Source organism: Knufia obscura (genome assembly GCF_036327395.1).
Source record: "Knufia obscura strain CCFEE 5817 isolate CBS 148926 chromosome Unknown scaffold_11, whole genome shotgun sequence".
NCBI lineage: Eukaryota > Fungi > Ascomycota > Eurotiomycetes > Chaetothyriales > Trichomeriaceae > Knufia > Knufia obscura.
This window is the reverse complement of record NW_027042697.1, coordinates 297,950-316,664: the sequence shown is the minus strand read 5'-3', so window position 1 is coordinate 316,664 and position 18,715 is coordinate 297,950. Positions and strand designations below refer to the sequence as shown.

General features: G+C 50.3%; 8 protein-coding genes across 8 annotated transcripts; 4 read left to right on the top strand and 4 right to left on the bottom strand.

The window, feature by feature from the left end:
- Positions 1–18: 18 nt before the first annotated feature.
- Positions 19–1,343, top strand: ATG18 (autophagy protein; the record flags this gene model as incomplete). Its single annotated transcript, XM_064876814.1, has 2 exons — positions 19–70; positions 118–1,343. 2 exons carry the CDS (start codon positions 19–21, stop codon positions 1,341–1,343), a joined length of 1,278 nt encoding a protein of 425 aa, XP_064727201.1.
- Positions 1,344–1,966: 623 nt separating this feature from the next.
- Positions 1,967–3,764, top strand: PMZ80_008413 (uncharacterized protein; the record flags this gene model as incomplete). Its single annotated transcript, XM_064876813.1, has 2 exons — positions 1,967–2,906; positions 2,953–3,764. 2 exons carry the CDS (start codon positions 1,967–1,969, stop codon positions 3,762–3,764), a joined length of 1,752 nt encoding a protein of 583 aa, XP_064727200.1.
- Positions 3,765–6,202: 2,438 nt separating this feature from the next.
- PMZ80_008412 (uncharacterized protein) lies at positions 6,203–7,643 on the bottom strand (the record flags this gene model as incomplete). Its single annotated transcript, XM_064876812.1, has 3 exons — positions 6,203–6,635; positions 7,253–7,471; positions 7,522–7,643. 3 exons carry the CDS (start codon positions 7,641–7,643, stop codon positions 6,203–6,205), a joined length of 774 nt encoding a protein of 257 aa, XP_064727199.1.
- Positions 7,644–8,109: 466 nt separating this feature from the next.
- PMZ80_008411 (uncharacterized protein) lies at positions 8,110–8,796 on the bottom strand (the record flags this gene model as incomplete). The annotated part of the gene is made up of 2 exons (XM_064876811.1): positions 8,110–8,272; positions 8,468–8,796. The coding sequence occupies 2 exons, from the start codon at positions 8,794–8,796 to the stop codon at positions 8,110–8,112; spliced, it is 492 nt and encodes a 163-aa protein (XP_064727198.1).
- Positions 8,797–9,686: 890 nt separating this feature from the next.
- Positions 9,687–10,412, bottom strand: trs31 (Trafficking protein particle complex subunit 31; the record flags this gene model as incomplete). The annotated part of the gene is made up of 1 exon (XM_064876810.1): positions 9,687–10,412. The coding sequence occupies one exon, from the start codon at positions 10,410–10,412 to the stop codon at positions 9,687–9,689; it is 726 nt and encodes a 241-aa protein (XP_064727197.1).
- Positions 10,413–10,598: 186 nt separating this feature from the next.
- PMZ80_008409 (uncharacterized protein) lies at positions 10,599–12,309 on the bottom strand (the record flags this gene model as incomplete). Its single annotated transcript, XM_064876809.1, has 4 exons — positions 10,599–10,797; positions 10,844–12,075; positions 12,126–12,170; positions 12,223–12,309. The coding sequence occupies 4 exons, from the start codon at positions 12,307–12,309 to the stop codon at positions 10,599–10,601; spliced, it is 1,563 nt and encodes a 520-aa protein (XP_064727196.1).
- A 3,831-nt stretch (positions 12,310–16,140) lies between these two features.
- PMZ80_008408 (uncharacterized protein) lies at positions 16,141–17,241 on the top strand (the record flags this gene model as incomplete). The annotated part of the gene is made up of 1 exon (XM_064876808.1): positions 16,141–17,241. The coding sequence occupies one exon, from the start codon at positions 16,141–16,143 to the stop codon at positions 17,239–17,241; it is 1,101 nt and encodes a 366-aa protein (XP_064727195.1).
- Positions 17,242–17,879: 638 nt separating this feature from the next.
- Positions 17,880–18,566, top strand: LAS1 (rRNA-processing protein las1; the record flags this gene model as incomplete). The annotated part of the gene is made up of 1 exon (XM_064876807.1): positions 17,880–18,566. One exon carries the CDS (start codon positions 17,880–17,882, stop codon positions 18,564–18,566), a length of 687 nt encoding a protein of 228 aa, XP_064727194.1.
- Between the last annotated feature and the right edge of the window lie 149 nt (positions 18,567–18,715).

Here is an 18,715-nt window from a genome sequence, read left to right as displayed (position 1 = left end):
TCCCGCCTTGTTGAGATCATGGCGATGAACTTCGTGACGTTCAACCAGGACTACAGCCACCTGGCTGTAGGTGAGTGAGGCCGTCACTCTGGGTTGCGATATGCTGAGCTCTGACAGGGACCTCTCGAGGCTTCCGGCTGTTCACCACCGAGCCCTTCGCAAAGACATACGAGACAAGAGATGGGCACATTGCTATGGTCGAGGTGCTCTTCTCCTCCTCTCTGGTGGCTTTAGTCCTATCTCCCCGGCGTCTCCAGATCAAGAACACGAAAAGGGACTCTTTGATATGCGAGATGACCTTTGCGACCTCGATCCTCGCCATCCGCATGAACAGGAAACGGCTCGTGGTGGTACTGGAAGATCAGATGTACATGTACGACATCCAGAATATGAAGCTCCTCTACACAATCGAGACCTCTCCGAACCCATCCGCAATTTGTGCTCTATCTCCTTCCTCCGATAACTGCTACCTTGCCTACCCTCTACCTCAGAAGACCGCCTCAACTCCAGCCCATGTGCCCCCAAATAGTACGCATATATCTCCGACTTCAGGTGAAATACTACTATTCGATGCGATGAAGTTGGAAGCCATCAACGTAGTGGAAGCACACAAGTCACCTTTGTCGTGTATCATATTCAACCACGAGGGCACAGTCATGGCAACAGCGTCTGATAAGGGCACGATAATAAGAGTCTTTTCCATTCCTGACGGCAACAAGCTCTACCAATTCAGAAGAGGTTCCATGCCATCGCGAATATACAGTATGGCTTTCAATATCACGACAACGTTACTATGCGTCTCCTCGGCATCCGAGACCATTCACATATTCAAGCTTGGTCCACAGAACATGGCTACTGGAGATGACCCAGCCTCACCTACGTGGCCAACGTCACCCGCTTCGAAACGCCTCAGCCGGAGCAGTGACACGAATCCGTATCTTGGAGGAGACGAAGAACAAGAAGAAGACCCTTCTGCGTTGGCATCAAGGAAGCCAAACGGCAGCTTCTTCGGCATGATTCGGAGGACGTCCCAGACCGTCGGCACAAGCTTCGCCAGCAATTTCGGCGGCTATCTACCGAAAGGTGTCGCCGAGATGTGGGAGCCCTCTCGCGACTTTGCCTGGATTAGGCTACCAAAGCCCGCGTCTGGACAGTCAGCCGGTGCCGTCAGGTCTGTGGTGGCCATGTCGAGCAACACGCCTCAAGTCATGGTGGTCACCAATGAAGGTGGCTTCTACGTCTTCGCGATTGATCTAGCAAGGGGAGGCGAAGGCAATCTGGTCAAACAATACTCTGTGCTCGATATCAACGACAAAATCGGAAATGCAGCGTCCGACTTCTAGCGATTGCTTCAACGGTGAGTTATTAGCGAAGGCGTTCCGGAGCACAAATCGAAAGATCGTTCATCCATCTAATAAACTATGCTAATGTTTAGCCACCATAACAAGAGATGTTGTGTGGAGTTTGTGTTTCTATTCCTCTTCATGGCGTCCTGGGGCTTGTAGCCCTCCTTGTCTCTTGACATTCATGCTGTCCAGGCTAGCTATTGCATGTTTGAGGCACCTCATACATATTCCTGGTCGTCTTCCATGGGATTATCGTCTGGATTACATCTACACTATCTTTGAGATACACAGCAAATGGTGGGTCAACGCTCGCCTCATATTGAGAATTACAGCTTTGTGGTTTGAGCCATGCGCAAACAACAAGTACAATGGTGAACCTTCTACCTTGGTCTGTGCTATTCATGCCGGGCTTCCTGCCGCCATGATAAAGTGCCACACGAGCCGAGAATCCTCTGGTGCGGCCAGGTCTTCCTTGGAAGCGGAATCACGGAAACTGCAATATCAATGAATGCTTTATAAATGTGGGCCCTTATAGAGATGCTTACCCTTCCTTAATAGTCACAGAGACAGCCACTCACAGAATCAGTGCCAGAGCATCGCCTCGCGAGAAGCGACAAACTATGGATCGACTATCGAACGGTTTCGGCCGCATGAGCCTGAAACGTCCCCGAGACGACCAAGATGATGATGTAGCTGATCTAGGGTGGAAGCGAGATCAGAAACGAAGGCGGCAAGATCCTGCAAGTAAACGGCCTCCCGTTGTACTTGATGCTCCGCAAGGAAGCCCTGCCGGTCAACCACCATCACTCGCGCCACTACCAGCATGCATCTCAATTACTCCGCCATCGAACCCCCAGCAAACCGACGCCATCGCCTCATTGCCTGAAACTGCCGGCACTACCACTTCTTCGCAACGGGTCGACGCTTCGCTCGAATCTCAAACAGGTCCGAACCTCCCCACCTACTCTTTACAGCCTGAGCTGCTGGGTCAAGATCAAAATCCTGGCGAATATCGACCCATATTGTTACCAGAGCACCTCTCCTCAGAAAACGCTTCGCCTCTATCGTCCATACTCCAGGTCACTGCTTCGACTGAACCGGTCGACGTGCCGGAGACCACTGCAGTGTCCAAAACAACACTTTTACTGGCGCCTTCGGGGACAGAGAATGTGCAGACTGATCAGTGTCTACAATCTTCCAATATAGATCGATCAAGCCCACTGCTTGCGTCACCAAAAGCAGTAGAGGAATTGTTTAGTGATCAAGTGCTGCCGGAGAACGACTCAGTTCAAGTTTCTACTGGGCCCGATATCGTACCTGTGGTCGAAATCAGTCCTCTCAGCTCAAAGCCGGCCGGATTGTCACCCAGTAATCCCTGTGATATCATGAAGGGCGCTCTAGACGAAGCCCGTCACATTCTCATCACCGTAAGGGAGCTGATGAAGCAAAGAACCGTCAAGAGGAGCCCAACAGTGGTGGGAATATTAAGAGCACTTCTGGGGCTTCAAGGAAACTCACTTGGGCCTAATGTTTGGGAAGACTTCGTCAAGTGTCTTGATAGTAAGTGTATGTTTTTGATTCTAAACTGCTGTTAACTTGAGTATAGAATTGCTGTTTGTAGCAGTCGAGTCACCCTGGTTCATGGAAACCACCGTCCGAGACAGTCACTACAGGAAATGCAAAACTATACCCGGCTACCTCATTGTCTTCGTACAACACACGAATAAATCACCCTGCATCAGAGAGGCAGTCTTAGCGTTCGTCGAAGTCAAACACAAGACCTTGACCATCGAGCTACCAAGAGCATTGGCAGGTGAGAACAAATTACGACTTCTACATGAGCAGGCATTGTGCGCTCATGACAAGCAACCCATCGACGAACCCTTTGAGTCCATAACCTCCACTTTCATCCATGAACTGGCCCATCTAGCCGATGAGAAATGCGTCGATATCTACTGCATTGACGGGAATGCCGATTCTACCTACACAGGCCACGGATGCCAACAACTCTCTTACAGACAGCTCTCAGGCAAGGGCATCTCCTATGAGCGAATCAAGGACAAAAGCAAGGAGATTCCCGACCCATTCCACAACGCAGAGAACGTGTCGAGAGCAATAATTAGCATCTACCTGTCGCTCTGCCGCCCAGAGCTTGATTTCATACCAGAAAACATTGAAAAAGGCACGGTTCGTACGCGAGACACGGAGGAGATGGACAGCTTCATAGTCGATTCGAAAGAGAAGCACGTCACCCCTTACCTTGCACGAACAGAACAGCCACGGTCACCTATGGGCCGGCTGCGAACCCCTATCAAAGATGTGCTGGAGAAGTTGAAAGATAATGAGGGCATCTGGCTTCGTGTGGGGTGGGGTGGAAAGTTGAGATCGGTATTCGTGCCAGACGATGACTTGCTCTGAACTCTGCTTTCGGAAGCAGAGCAGTATTTGAATAGACTCTGGTGTATGGGGTGAAGCAATTTCTGTAGCCAGATAGTATCTTTACCAGTTCGAGCCGGTCAGATCGGAAGGACTTCATACAAGAGCTTTACACAACGATGCCCTCCACAGCTTCAGAATGTCTCGCGATACTTTTGAACATAACGATAGAGCCGACACGCATTGTTGAGACCAGCATACATTTTGTGACACAATTACTGTAGACTGCTGCTCATCGCTATACCTCCGAAGACGACCTCCAAGCTTGGCCTCCGTGCAATGCTCTCAACCTGTCCTTGATCGATGCACGTCTACTGACACCTCACACTCCCATCACTTTTATCCATCGAGCAGATCAAATTACCACAGCAGTCCGTTTCAACGCTGCAGAGACCTAGAAGAGACAGACAGACACATTAGCAACAGCACACATAGAAGACAAGGGCGCGCAAGCCGTATTCCAGCGAGACTTACTTCCCTTTTTGAAACATCTCTTCTCAAGAGCCTCTGGCAATGGCTCCGCTGCCGGCATGGCGAGCGTGAGGCCAATGAGGGCTGTGATTGTGAGGAGGAAGATGTTCTTCATGGTTGCGGTTGTGGTTCGGGTTTGGTAGTTTGGTAAGGTTGTGGTGTGGTAAGTCCTGTTCTTGCTGATGACTCTAGAGATTCAAGGGGAGGAAGAGCGGCTATTCTTATAGCTCGTGCTTGCGCTTCAGTGGGGGGTCATGTAACACAGTGCTGACGTCTTGATGGCATCAATGTGACGTTGTGCTTTCTTCGGTGTCTCGCAGACTTACTCATGCTCATGCGATGCGGGCTGCCTTGTCGCAGGTTCTACTACGACGACGCGGCAAGCTTGTGGCCCTTGATGAAACGCTGTGTGAGGAGTGACGACCTCGGTGTGTGCTCCCTTTACTCCACGTATGATTGCTTCTTCTCCCGGAGAGCCCAAGGTCGACACAGGCGTTGTCGCGCTAGGCGGATCCGCGGGAGTGGTGTATAAACCGTGTATGGGATCACACCCAATGTCCATGGCGGAGGACCCCTTACGATCAGGGCATGCCGATTTGATGGCATCATGTTGGATTGAGGCAGAAGCTCTAGCCATACCAGCCGATTCCAATGAACCTGCTCACACAAGAGCTTCGCATCCTGGTGTCCTCCATGGATACTGGGTATCTCACGCCCCTCAATTTCAAGCCGAACATCGTGCTGCGCCGATCGCAGTTTCAGTACCGCTGCCGCACTCACAGCGCTCGGAAGCAACGCAACAGCGGCGACATTACGCAACGTTGGATTCCGCAATAGATGTTTGGCCGTTGTCCGACGTTGCGCAACAATCTACTAGGTATAGCGGAAGAACATGGACGTAAAAACGGGGTAAGGCTAACACTAGATAAGGCTGAGGACGAACACACCTCGAGGCTCCCCATCCTTCGGCCTATCGATATGCTATCGATAGAACACGCTAGCCTTTATAAGTAGCTCAGCTTTGTTGTGCAACGTTGTAACGTCCTATTGCTTAAGAACCCTGCACACCCATCCTTTCCACAATTTATGTTAGGACTTTCCGGCCTTCTATTAGGCAAGGACTCGTATCTCCTAGCGCTGCCTTGTGGTTACTGATAAGTTTATTCTCTTTAGCTATACCATTTCCTTTTGATGCCTAGCTATCTCCGTATAATAGCTTACTAATTCCTCGACCTTGTATAAGGCCGCTGCTAATTAGCACTAGGACGCTTAACTTTTATAGTAGCTTACCTCGTTATTCTAAAGGGTTCTGTTCGTTAGCCGTACTAAAGTAGATAATGTTTACGGACTATCGATTAAACCTATACGATAATATTATAAGTAAAAGCAAGTAAAAGCAAGTAAAAGCAAGTAAAAGCAAGTAAAAGCAAGTAAAAGCAAGTAAAAGCAAGTAAAAGCAAGTAAAAGCAAGTAAAAGCAAGTAAAAGCAAGTAAAAGCAAGTAAAAGCAAGTAAAAGCACTTCTACTTTAAGCATTCAATGTCATGTATTTTGTCTCTCCTCTTATCTCCTTTCAGCTATCGTGTCGTATCGCCTCATCTCGTATCATTTCCAAGAGCCATTGTGACCAACTCATAGCATATCCTCTTGTCCAATGCAGCAATGCCATCTCCCAACGCCAATGTCATGCTATGCTATGCATATGATTGCATCACCTTGTCTGTAGCCCCAATCATGTACGTGTGTATGTATTCAAGTGCTTCGTGTACTTGGCACCATTTGTGCTATCGCATCGTTTCGTGTGTTTGTAGCTCATCTGTTACTTTTCGGGGCTTGCCGTAGGGTGGCTGGGCCACGGTGTGATTGACGGTGTGTCATGAGTGCATCTGGGGGCCGCCAGGGTTAGTATTCTGCTTTCAGATGGATGGACATGACATACCGTGAGCAAGCTCAGATAGCATCCTCCTTGGCATCACCATCACCATCACCAGATCCCTCCTCGTTTTCGCCGTCGTCGTCGTTCTTCACGCCAGAGTCGCCGTTCTCAGCATCGGCAGTGGCAGCCTCATCCTCCTCATCAGAAGCCTCAGCCTTGACCTTCTCAGCGGATTTCTTGGCAGCACCTCGTTTAGCAGGAGTGGCTCGCTTCTTGGCTGGGGTGCCCTCGGCGTCGGATTCTTCGTCGTCAGAGTCGTCCTTCTTGGTCTTTCGCTTTCGTCCGGCGCTTGATCGGGGTGTGGAAGTTGCTTTGCCGCCTCTGCCTCGCTTGGCCGGTGTGGCAGGGGCACTGGCGCCCTCCCCACCGTCCTCGAGGTCAACTACTTTGCCGTTGACGAGGGCATATTTCTTGGTGGACTCGATGAGTTTCTTGAATTTCTGTTGACTGCGATATTATTAGCCGGAATCCTCCTGAGGTGTGAAAAATGTGCTTTTGTGTGAATTGTGCAGTGTAGAGGGAGATTAGTACGCAGTTCGTGCATGTATTAGGCCCACGATACGAGCAACTTCATGGTAGTTCGGCTCGATGGCTTGACAGGTTGATAACACGGCAAGGGCGAACATGAAATTGGGTTCTTCTTCTGTGGGCGCCATTGTGGATGTTGGGGAGGACACCAGTAATGAATATCTTTGTGCGCGGTTGATGAGATTTCTGCAGAAGAGTGATGTTGTTGATCAGATTTGACCAGATGAACGCGAAGTGAAAACACTCTTCACTCTGATAATCCTCACCAGTTTCTTGCTTGAGTCATGCCGTTCTTTTTGGCTGAGGCATGCCAATCGATGTTCAGTGCGTCTTTGTTGCAGGCAAGGCTGGCGAGGATGAACTGCAGATTGCCCTCTGCTTTGTCCTGATGGTCTGTCATACTGAACGTTGCAGACGAGATGGGAGTTCGAGGTCGGGAGTTGTGTATAGTAAGTTTGTTAGGCGCAAGGTGAGATATAAAACAGATCGAAAGTGCGCGACGATCGAAAATATTGGGCAAAAAGTCTTTCACTCACGGCTGATCAGCTCTGGAGAAGCCAAGCAACACATTTGCTTTCTTCCAGTTCGGCTTGAAGTCATCCGCACTGGCAATGATGGTCATCAAGAAGTCGAAGTTCGGATTTGGATCTGTGGTGGACGCCATGTCTGGGTGGTGGAGGCTAGATGCGAATCTGGTAGTGCTGTCGATCTGGATACGTGATAGATCCAAGTAGGGGGATGCTGAAAAAGCTGCGCTGGGAAGACAAATGTCGGATGACGGGTGTAGATTTGTTGGGAGCCTCACGTGTTATTTGAATTTGATAGTGCGAAATCGTCGCGCACCATTCTCCAATCTGTTTTGACTTCTGACCTGCGGAGGACGCCGAGGATGAAATCGAGGTTGTCGGACAATGCTTTGTATGACATGTTGGCGTAACCAAGAATGGTGATGGATGTAGCGAAGAGTGGTAAATGTTGCAAGGGCTTTAAACGAGGCTGGGAGGAGGGAGATATGACAGATGTGAGGGCAGAGTGAGCAACATCAGAACGTACGCATCTGCAGGTCTCGAGTATGCAATCTTGGTAGCAACCTGCTTCCAGTCCGTCTTGATAGCTTCAGAGCATGAGAGAACTGTCAGAATGAGGTCTTCGACGGAGGTCGTGGACTTTGGAGGCATGTTGTGTGGTTCTGACGTGATAATGCCACAATGCGTATGGTACTGTTGTGCTGGGTCTGAACGGTGCAAAGTGGCAGATCGGGTGGTGTATGTTGTGGTGACAAGTGGAAAAGGTTGAAATGGCGGGAGCAGACATCACTTTTCAAGCTTTGTTGGTGCACGCCCTGCACAAAGGCTCGGTGCAGGCAACAGTATCTGCAGGTAGATTCTTTCACTCACACGCGGTCTTTCTGAGGCTTAGTTGCTTTCTCAACGCCGTAATACTCAGCGCCAACAGCATAATAGTCTGCGGTCAGATCAGAGTGCTTGAGCACCAAGTGGTAGAAGCTGAGTGTCTCCTCTGGAGTCATGTCGATTTTTGTGCGTCGTAGGTGAGATCTGGCAATGACAGTTGAACGGGGAAACGCGAGAACAAAGATTGCAAGGAAGACAAGGTTATGCAATCAGCACATGTGGTTGTGGTGATCGAGCAGGAAATCTCGTGCTCAGCGATAGGTAACAGTTGGCGCATCTTGGTGAAGGCAAAGTGAAATCGAGGGCTTGGGCATGATGCGCGGAAATGAGCAGACTCACGTGTTGCTAGCCTTAACTCGCGAATTCGGTGCGGCACCTCTGGCTGTGCCTGCTATCGCATACCAGTCTGGTTCGATAGGAGGCAGGTGCGACAGGACTCGCATAAGGAAGTTGAAGTCCGCTTCGAAGTTTGGCGCCATTGCTGGAGGCAGGGTTTGTCGAACAAGTGAACTGTTGTTGGTTGATCGAAATGGCAGCAGGACGCCAGAGTTTGCGAGAAAGTCAGGTATGATGCAGGAGTTGGGCTGACCGAAGATGACGGGGAAGGTGAGAGGGGAGTGAGGCGAACTGACGCAGCGTTCGCGGGGCCGCGATATGCTCGGAGCCATGGTTTCGAAGCGACTGATGTAGCTAGTTTTGTAGGCGCTCGCCAGTCACGTCGCGAGGTTGAGATCGAGGTGTTCGAAAGGACAAGACAATGTATGACAAGGTCATATGGCAGAGTAGCGCTGTCGATGGGGTATAGCGATTGCGATATGACAGGAAAACGAGGTTCACTCACGCCTTGTTCCCATATTGCCAGGTTATCTTCGGCCGCTACCTTGTGCCAATCGGAGCGAGGTAGATCGGTATGCTTGAGAACTGACAGGATGTACTGCAGGGTTGCTTCTGACTTGGAAGCTTCGGCCATGTTGACAATGAGGGCTTGGGGAAAATCGTTTCGTGGTATCGACAATGCTAGATGTTTGAAGGAAGGAGGAGCTAATGTCAAGTAAACAAAAGAAGGATGAACAGATACCGCCATGGTCGCTTCGCTGGGCGGTCCCACTTCACTTTGACTTCTTGATGCCTGTCAGCCTTCACTCCTTCTCAATCGATCCCGGTGTCTCCATTTTATCCGCTGAAGCCATTCCATCCCTGGTGTATGCCTGACGCCTTTCGTGCCACTCAATACACTACCTCAGTGTGGCGTCAGGTCTGCAAAGCCTTTACTCCATGACAAGGGAGCGGTGTGCTCTTATCACATGGAGTTGATGAAATATGTCTACGCGCCGCAGCTTGGTGCAGACAGTTGTATGATGCACTCTGAAGCTGGGACAACTAGACCTAACGGCGCGTATCATGTATCGGCGCTCTGTCGCAAAGCTCGTCGACTTTTCTTATTCCGATGCCCTGTATTCAGGCGTATAGATCCTTGAGATTGTTGCAGCCTCAGCGGCGTCCAGTCCTGCAAAATCTTCAATTTCAATTGCGCAATTTGGTTGCCCTTAAACCTTCCTCACTTTACGCCTTGCCTCTCCAGCTCTTTCTCCCTCTCCATGACCTGCTCATCAAAGGCAACCAGAAAAATCGTCCGATTCGGCCAGACATCAGTGCCCTGATTGTGCGCGCTGACCTTGCACTGAAAGCCTGCACCGTCGCATACACCTTCAATAATGCCCGCAATGAAGGCTGCAACGCTCAGCTGACTCATCTCCTTCGGTACTGAAATGTAGGTATTCGTCAAAGGCGTATTGTCAATGATCATGTACTTCGAAGGATCAGCAGTATCCTGCTCCAGTGAGTCCGCAGGTCTCGAAAAGAGCAACGGGTACAGCTTGTTATTGATCAGCGAAAGCAGAGGCAACACCCGGAGAGGTCTAGCAGCGGGCGTAGAGCTTGAAGTCGAGCTTCCGGCCGGACTCGAGCGATATAGAAGCAAATCAAGCAATTTCATGCCCAGCGGGTATCCCTGCTCGTTCAGTTTCTTCTCGAAATCAGACACACTCTTGATCTTCTTCTGCGCATATGTGACCATCTCCATGAAGAGGAAGGCGAAGCTAGCACGACTTAGCTCGGCATTCCGGCTGCGATTGAGGTTTCGATCGTAGATTGTCTTGCGATTCGTTGGTACGCGGAGGCCTGCTCCTGCGAAGGATGGGGTGGATGAGGCCGACGGGCGGGATTCATGGGTATACGTGGGGCTTGAGTACATCGTGGAAGTCATTGACGGTGGCGCTGTCATTGTGACCGATTGCGCTCTTCAAGAGACGCATCTAGCCTCGAGAATGGACTGGCAATAGGTTGCTACGACGTTGATTCGGAAGGCAGATGAAGAGTGAAAAACTGAGGAAGGTTTGCCGAGGCTCCTTTTCCCATAGCGGTGACGATGCTCTTCAGGAGGGTATCTATGATTGCGGGTCAAGTCATGTTACTCTATTCTTCTCTTCTTCTTATCGTGCGGCGTTTCGCCATCTTTGAAGGCTTTCTGCCGCTCGCGCGAGTTCCACTGCAGTGTCCTCGATATACTGTTGACCCAATCTTCGCTCCTTCTTCCAGGTGGCATAACATGGGCGAACGGATATCGCGATGCTGAGATAGTCACATAGTCACCAGGTTGAAGCTCGACCCTACTCAGATTAGCAAATTGGTATTATAGTATAGTGGCAGACTTACCTTTCTCGACCATCAAAGCTTGCCCAAGAGCTCGACCTTGCATCGTAAGGAACTGCGAGGCGGAGAACCATAGTATCAGGCAACACTATTGGTCTGAAGGATAAAGTATGTGCGCAGATCGCGGTCACTAGAATGACCGGGTTTTCGGGATGACACAACGAGCCACCAGCGGCTAGATTATATGCAGTAGAGCCAGTAGGTGTTGCAACACAGATTCCATCAGCTTGTACAGTGGTTAGATGGTCGCCATCCCCGAACAATTCTATCGTCGACATTGTAGGGTTTGGCCCTCTATCGACCACGATGTCGTTCAGTATTTCATATGTGTTGTCAGGTTTATGCGTTCGGTTGTCGCCAGCCTCTTCTCCCACCAGCTCCTCAACCACATCTCTTGTCTCTTCCTCAGACTCCTTCTTTTGCGACCTCATCACTGTACCTTCGAATCTCAACCGAAGACTGATCGTTACTCCATCAGTGAAAGCTTTCTCCAAAGTGCTCTGGTACTCGTTGAAGTCAAACTTGGTCAGGAAGCCCAATGATCCCATGGCGAACGACAACACAGGTGGCACAACTCTCTGGAAAAGCCAACTCGAGTAGAGTACTGTTCCGTCTCCACCAAGTAATACACAGAAGTCAAAGGTATGAGGCCGCTTCTTTGCGAGCTCACTATCCCAATACTTCAAACGGCCTTCGAAAGCTGGGTTTGACTTGAGTAGGCCTTCGGCGTCGAAAGACTTGTTGTCCTTCATAATGTCCTCGACATACACAGTATACTGCGTGTCACGCTTCTCGGACAGGAGCCATTCGGTCAGATCGCGCGTCTTGTGAATCAAGCTCGGGTCATGCGCTTTCGTGAGTACGAAGATAGATTTGATGCTAAGCTTGACCTTAACGCTGCTCAGCGTTTTCGCCATGTTACGAACGTTCAAAGCCATCTCTGACAGCTGCTTCTTAGTCAGCAGGCGGGAATGCGTGGCGCGCGGTTCCTCGGCTGATACGGTTCCATTTTGAGGTGCTACCGGGCCATCAGTGTTTTCGTGGATAGATTCGAGTGTGCCGTCGAGCTTGTTCTCAACCTTTGGCTGATCGCCGACCGACGTTCTCTCGACCAACTTGTGGACATAACATTGCGAGCCCATCCTCATAGCCTGCTGGCGCGTTGGCTTTCCTGGTCTCTCTGGCTGGACGATCGATGATTTGCGACGGCGAATAGCTTCCTGATCAAATTCGACCTAGGTTAATTAGTTATGGCGAAAGTCGAGGCATACTATGACGTGTGTACCTCCATAGCTCTGTTCTCTTCATCGTCCGTCGAGTCACCTTGCACCTATAAATTCTCTTAGCCTTGCGTTGACTATTCCGTCCTTAGTGGCCCATACACCATAACCATCTGAAACTGCAAGATGGTCGCTAATGCCTCTGCTCAATTGGGGCGCCGAGCGCCTTGATGCGTTGTCTGAGCTCATTGTCGTGACTACTCAACGGGGGAGCGCGTGTGTTGCAGACACTGTGATCACCAGATACTCTGTGTTAGGTACTACTCCAAGACATTGGACGCGATGTGATAAAACGCGTCGTTATTGGCGCGTTGACTGACCCCCGTAGATGTATTACGTCCGATATGCAAATCTTACTACGACTGAGGTCGGATTCGGGAAGCGGACATGCAGATTGCGGGGCTATCAGAATGCAATGTGCACCAAGCTAAGCGGCTTCCTATAAGATTCTACGAAGACAACGATCATGTATCTTGGGTTGCTGCGACCCATCTGACTTGCAAGTGACTATGAATTGATTATGCTGGGAACAATATCTAAGGGCGAGGGTGGTTCCTTGTGCAATATGGCTGGAAGGGCTGACAATGGAGGGCAGTATGACGTAACGAACACGATTTGGCCTTGGTGACCTCGAGCACAGTCTGGATCTTATGATGAGACAGCTGATCCAGGAACGCACAGGGGAAAAAATGTCGTTGAACGTCTGGCGGCATGACCTAAAGAAGATGGCTCCCTGCCAGCTGTAGCGAACGGCGCATCGTGTTGGTCGGAAGGTGCGTTTCAGGTTTATCAAATGTCTGGTGTCTGAGGCTGGAACCGGTCCAAGGTCGTGATTCATTGTCGCATCATTACTACGCCCACCCAGCGCAGGCGCCGAAGATGTGGTATTTTACTGGCCGGTGACGACCCTTTCCAATGCCCTTCTACCTAGGGGACGACGCACCTACTCCAGCTTGTCATGCCGCAAGGTCGCATTGTTGTCACCATGCCCTCCGGCACAATTCGGCATTACACGTTCGAAGAGTCAAGCGAGGGAAGGCCAAGCTGTGGCAGGGATGTGAATTTCGAGGCCGCTGTTGGTGGTTCCGTAGTACAAGTAGCGGTAGAAGGAAGAGCATGAATCAGCGTACTCGTACAGTATCCGGCTGCACTATACGATGAGTCTGCTTTTGGTAGGTGGCCCTGATGATGAGAAATGTGCGTGCTTTAGCGTTCGTATCTTAAGATGCCCCTGCCTAGGGTGCCCACGGAGATGAGCTACTGGTGCTACTGTATCAACGCCATGTTGGGAAGAATAAGGATGGAATGCTCAGCTGTTTAACGAAACGGGCAGCCGCCGCAGATCGAAGCTCAATCGTTTTGCCGGCTTTGACCCGTGGAAAATATTGCTGTGGTTCACAGGAGACAGACCCTGTAAGTAACAAAGACGCATCGACATTTGCAGCCACGTATTGCTCTTCTAGCCATGGCCAATCGCGCAAATAATGATAACTTCTTGGTCAGCAGCCGCTCTAGGCACCGACCTACCTTATTATTATTGCTTGTACCCGCCCGAGGTGGGGTCCACTTGACCGGAGCTCTCTCGGATTCGTGGAACGGACCTCAATAATGTAAGGGTGAGACTCCTCGTGCACCTCATTTCGATTATTATCTTTCGACCATTTGCCTGACGGATGCTATCGGCTGAACTGACCTGACAGGCACGGTATCATGCATCAGACGAGCATATTGGCTACCACTAGGCAGACAGCAAAGGTCTAATGTGCATGCATGGAGGGGTTCGTCATGCTACAGTACATGCACTTACGATTGCTCTAGCGTCATGAGTTTGTGACGATCGGCCAGAGTCTCTCAGACACTATGGATCAAGCGGTACATTGAAGATTCCGTTGTACGAACCAATCTTCGTCTTACTCGCGGCCTCACAGACTCTGCTGGACTGACGCCAGGTTTTGGGGTGGCACATACTCATTACCCAGAGCCTCGAAACAAGCACTCATGTACTGCACTTTGTTTCAAACGATCCCGCTATGCCAAAACGCTACGGTATCACGTTATGCGGAATGCCCCTCGAAAGCGTGCCCCACACCTTGCTAGCGAAGCACTGAGTGTGGCGTCTCGTGTTCCTCCGTCGGCTTAGAGGCGCTGAAAGTCTTGCTTTGCTTGAACCCTACAGTAGTCTTGCTGACGGCAAGCATATCCACCTGATTCTGGATATGCGCCTCGTGGAACTGGGACGGTGTTGTCACAACATTGCACCTACATCCACCTTTCTTCTGGTATGCTGCCTGCCTAATATGGTGTCAGTGCATCAGTAAAGATGCGGCTAAGAAGCATGATGAGCCTGCATAGCAACGCCATGGCTACGCTCAGAAGTACGAGTCCAAAGATGATGTGTGCTAAGGTAAGTTGGTCAGGAGATTAATAACTTCACAACGGAGCACAACTGAGCTGCTCCACGAACTTACCTGATATGGCATAATGTCAGGCTTTTCTCGGCTTTGAGCCATGCGTCGGGGTCTCTGACCCACAGACATAGGCCCACTATGGCCGAGCCCACAGCCCGCTCGGTCACAATCGATTGCTCCCTGTCGCGCCAAGCAACAGGCTACAGGTGCACCCAAAGCTGAGGAGAGGTCTTTTACGTCGTCTTAAAGCACATGAATTGATGGATGCCACAGGCAGTCCTTGACATGACCTGCTACCAGCAAGAGTGGTGCTGCAATGGCGAAACTGTGCAGTCGAGTTGTAACACGACAAACCTTTGACAAGACCCACCATTATTGAGGCTCAAAGCATAAGTGAGTCGGTGAACCTCGGATTCCAGCCAAGGAGGTTTGCGCTTTGGCTGTGACATCTTGAAAATGTGGCCAAGGATGGTTACAGGTTCAGACACCGTCACGACAAAGCGCGTAGCCCGACGTGGCTTGCTCGTAAGTGGTCAACCGAGACCGATTGGGGCTTCGAGATCGTGTCGCAAGCTTTGTGCCAGGAAAAAGCAAGCGTAATTGGTGAACTTGTTTTCCGGCTAGTGCGTTTTGAGCTTAGCGCCATTATGCTGTCAGCTATCGAACCTTGCCCTCAGGCTGCGTGCGCTTGCCAACCACGCCCTAGCACGCATCATTCATACTGTAGATTTCTCCTTGGATTTCTGATGCGAGTTCCCTTCCATCTCTGCAACCGTGCGGGTCCTCATTAGATCCATGCAAATAACCAATGTGCCGGACATGATTCTGCATCTTGTCGAATTCAAGGATGCGTTACTGGTACGCCTGAATAGCAACAAAATGTGGGATTTCCGATGTCAAGCTGTCCAGTCCTTCGATGCTCCCTCGTCGCAACGACCCATGGACGCTATGGCCACGCGCCTTCGGTTCCTATCCTTCATATCCCTGTCCCGGCCAGAACCACGACAGTAGAGTCTGTGCCAAATGGAAACATCGCACAAAATCACTGCCTTTTGGCTCAGTACGGAGTAGCTTAGCGTTTAACGCTCTCAAACTATCATGATCCGCGTCATCCCTTCTTCCACCATGTTGTGGAGGTCGCCCCGGTCGATGAACTGACGAGCGCTAGCAACCCTTGGGCTATGAACGTCCTTCAACGCCGGCCACTAGATCGGCAATGGTAAGTTTGATTGTTCACCACCAAGCCATGCGACGGTGCTATATCCATCTTTCGATCCATGTCTGACCTTGCAGAAACCACCAAGCTTCATCTCTGCAAATTTGCTTGCCGCATTCCTCATACTCTAGTCAAAACACAAAACCGCTTGAGGTACGATGATCCACGAGCCTTGATCCGATCATCTCCTTGACGGCATCTGGGTAGGTTCTAACATGGTTGCATCCTAATCTGCTCGCTTGAATGTTCATTATTCACACGCTTCCCATCCGTCGTATGTCATGTTTCCAGCAGCACCAGAACTCTTCTAGTCTTTTGCTTTTTCCGCTTTATCGAAGTAGCCTACATTGTATCGTACTCACCACAGAAGCGATATAACGGAGGTCACTGCACAAAATGGCGAGCACGAGTTGGTGGAATCCATCTAGCTTTACTGCTTCGGAAGGCACATTCAACACAACCTCGTTGCCTCAGAACATCTCAGCCTACTTCAAAAGGCCTGCGAAAGTCACAAAGCCGAGCAGTCGAAACCAAAGTCCGCGAACCGGTGGACGGAGGAGGATGACCACACATCTTCCAGCTCGCACTAGATCTGTGGCCGACGCACAACGACCTAATATGAACGCTCGACAGCAACTGTACAGAAATGCTGCTTCCTCTCGGCCCATAAGCTGGCACCCGAACCTCGTCAACGAATTCGAGCAATACCAAATGCCCAATCATCAATTCTATCCTCAGAGCTCGAATGTCCCCATGAACACCACATTTGCACATGGGCTCGTGACACCTTACACATACCCTGTCGCTGAGCCATATTTCGATTGCCCGAATGTGCCACTCGAACAGATGACAGGGCAGGATCTCAGCATCGTCCACAGCAACCACCAAGCACACAATGTGCACCCTTACGTACAGGATGGGACCTCGCCTGAATACACCCCAGTCTCTACCGACCCGTACCAGGCCACAGACTTCGACGTCGCGCATATGGCATGGCCATCTCTTCCACCTTCTATGCCTCAAGATCTTGCTACAGCTCCAACATCACCAGATTTCTTGCCTGTGCCTGATTTCGGTCAGTCTTTTTGTGTCGCACAAACTGAGGAAGTTGTCGACACAGACGAATTGGTCGGTATGGGATTATATGATTCACCAGCACAGGTGCAGTCAGCGAGCCTTTCCTTTAACGGTCCTTTGCCTGTGCGGAGGAAAAGCCTGAAGCTAGAGGAGTCTTTCGAACCTGCACTACAATCAGATGACGGAGACGACGACGCTGAATCAGAACCAACTCAACAAGATATTTCTGCTCCAGCAGACCACTATCAAACAATATTGGACGCTGTAGACTACCGTCAGGGCACCGAATACACGGCGCAATACTACCACAGTGACCCGTCATACGCCCAGAATCCGCCGCAGACAATGTCGGCACCATTTGCGTCAGGTTATCCGGATCAGCAAGGCATGATGAATGGTGCCATGTACAACTGGTTCTGATTCACCTGCCAGTCAACTGGGCACACCATACCTCTTAGTTTTATCTAGCGTTCTAGCGATTTACTACGTGTTCACACGCGGGGAATTGTGCATTTATGATACCCTACATAGCAATTTCAGATCTTGATCATTGGACATAGCCTTGGCTACAACTGAAATATCCGGCCCTGTTGGGATAATGTTTGACATCTATGCTTCGCGTCTCGCGAAACATAAGTGACAGAGTCAGAAGCGTCGCCGCAGAAATTGATTGAGCTCTTCCAGTATTGCATTGTCACAACGTATGTGCCAAGAGAAAAACCCCTGGCGTGGCAGGCTAGAATAAATTTCGACGAAAAGATGTTCATGTTTTGCTATTGGACTTAATACTAGTAGCAACTCCGTACTAGAGAAGGTGTTTTCACGAAGAGCGAGCAAAGAGGCATTCAGTACATGATTACTGGTCTTGTCGCACAAAGCAAGCCGTTTCCTGTTAGTATGATGACATTCCCGAGATTCAATATTGCAAGGACGAAGCTTTGCTACTAAATCAAAGGTATCCTTGAACAATTCTTTCTCTGAGGTTACGTCGACCGCTGCTTGTTCCAAGTATCCTAAACGCAGATTGGCCACATTGAAGAGAACACAAGAGGCCGAGAATGGCTCTCAAGCCAAGTACGAATCCATGGCTAGATCAGTCTGAGCTCGCGATGGTACGTGACTGGTTCTATCACGGTCGAGCAGCCAAAGATCCCTACAGCACCACAAGTCAGGAGGACATGCGCAGGGAAGCAATCGCAAAAGTCAACATCTGGACGTTCAAGACGCACAAGGTGCCAGCAGCATGCCTATCAACAGCAGATCTTACGGACTCCATTCTACACTACGAAGAGATGACTCGTACTGGTGACCCAAACTCTTATCGTGCCGTTCAGTTCATGTTCGCATTTGCATTTTTACGGTTTGTCAACGCCTTTGTGGATCGGGACGTCGCTCGAGCAGCGACCGCTTCACTTGCGACGAGCGAGGATGATCTGGATGAGGAACGAATCATCAAGAATGTTGGCGAGTCTTCTATGTATGCACATGCCGCAGCTATCTCTATGCCTACTCGCTTCGTGGATCTCCGACATCAGGTCAGCCATGGTGAGCTTCCAGAAACTAGGACACTCAAGAAAGCAGCAGATGATGCGCTTGTGTGGCTTTGGGAGAGGTGGTGGAAGACAAATGCGGTAGGGGACTCAGCAGTGGCTTTGAGACGTTTCGAGACGAGGAAACAGCAGCGACTGCAGGCGACAGATGCACAGAAGGAAGATACTGCTCAGATAGTTTCGGTAGCATCCTGAACCCGTCATGTTCCTCACAAGCCCTCATCTCCTCGTATTCAGAATCGACCATTTCAGTGACGGCCGTGACCGATACGCTTGGGCTTGCTAGCTACAATGTCCGACCGGCAGCCATAAATTGACTGAGCATAATTATGCAGCATCAAATG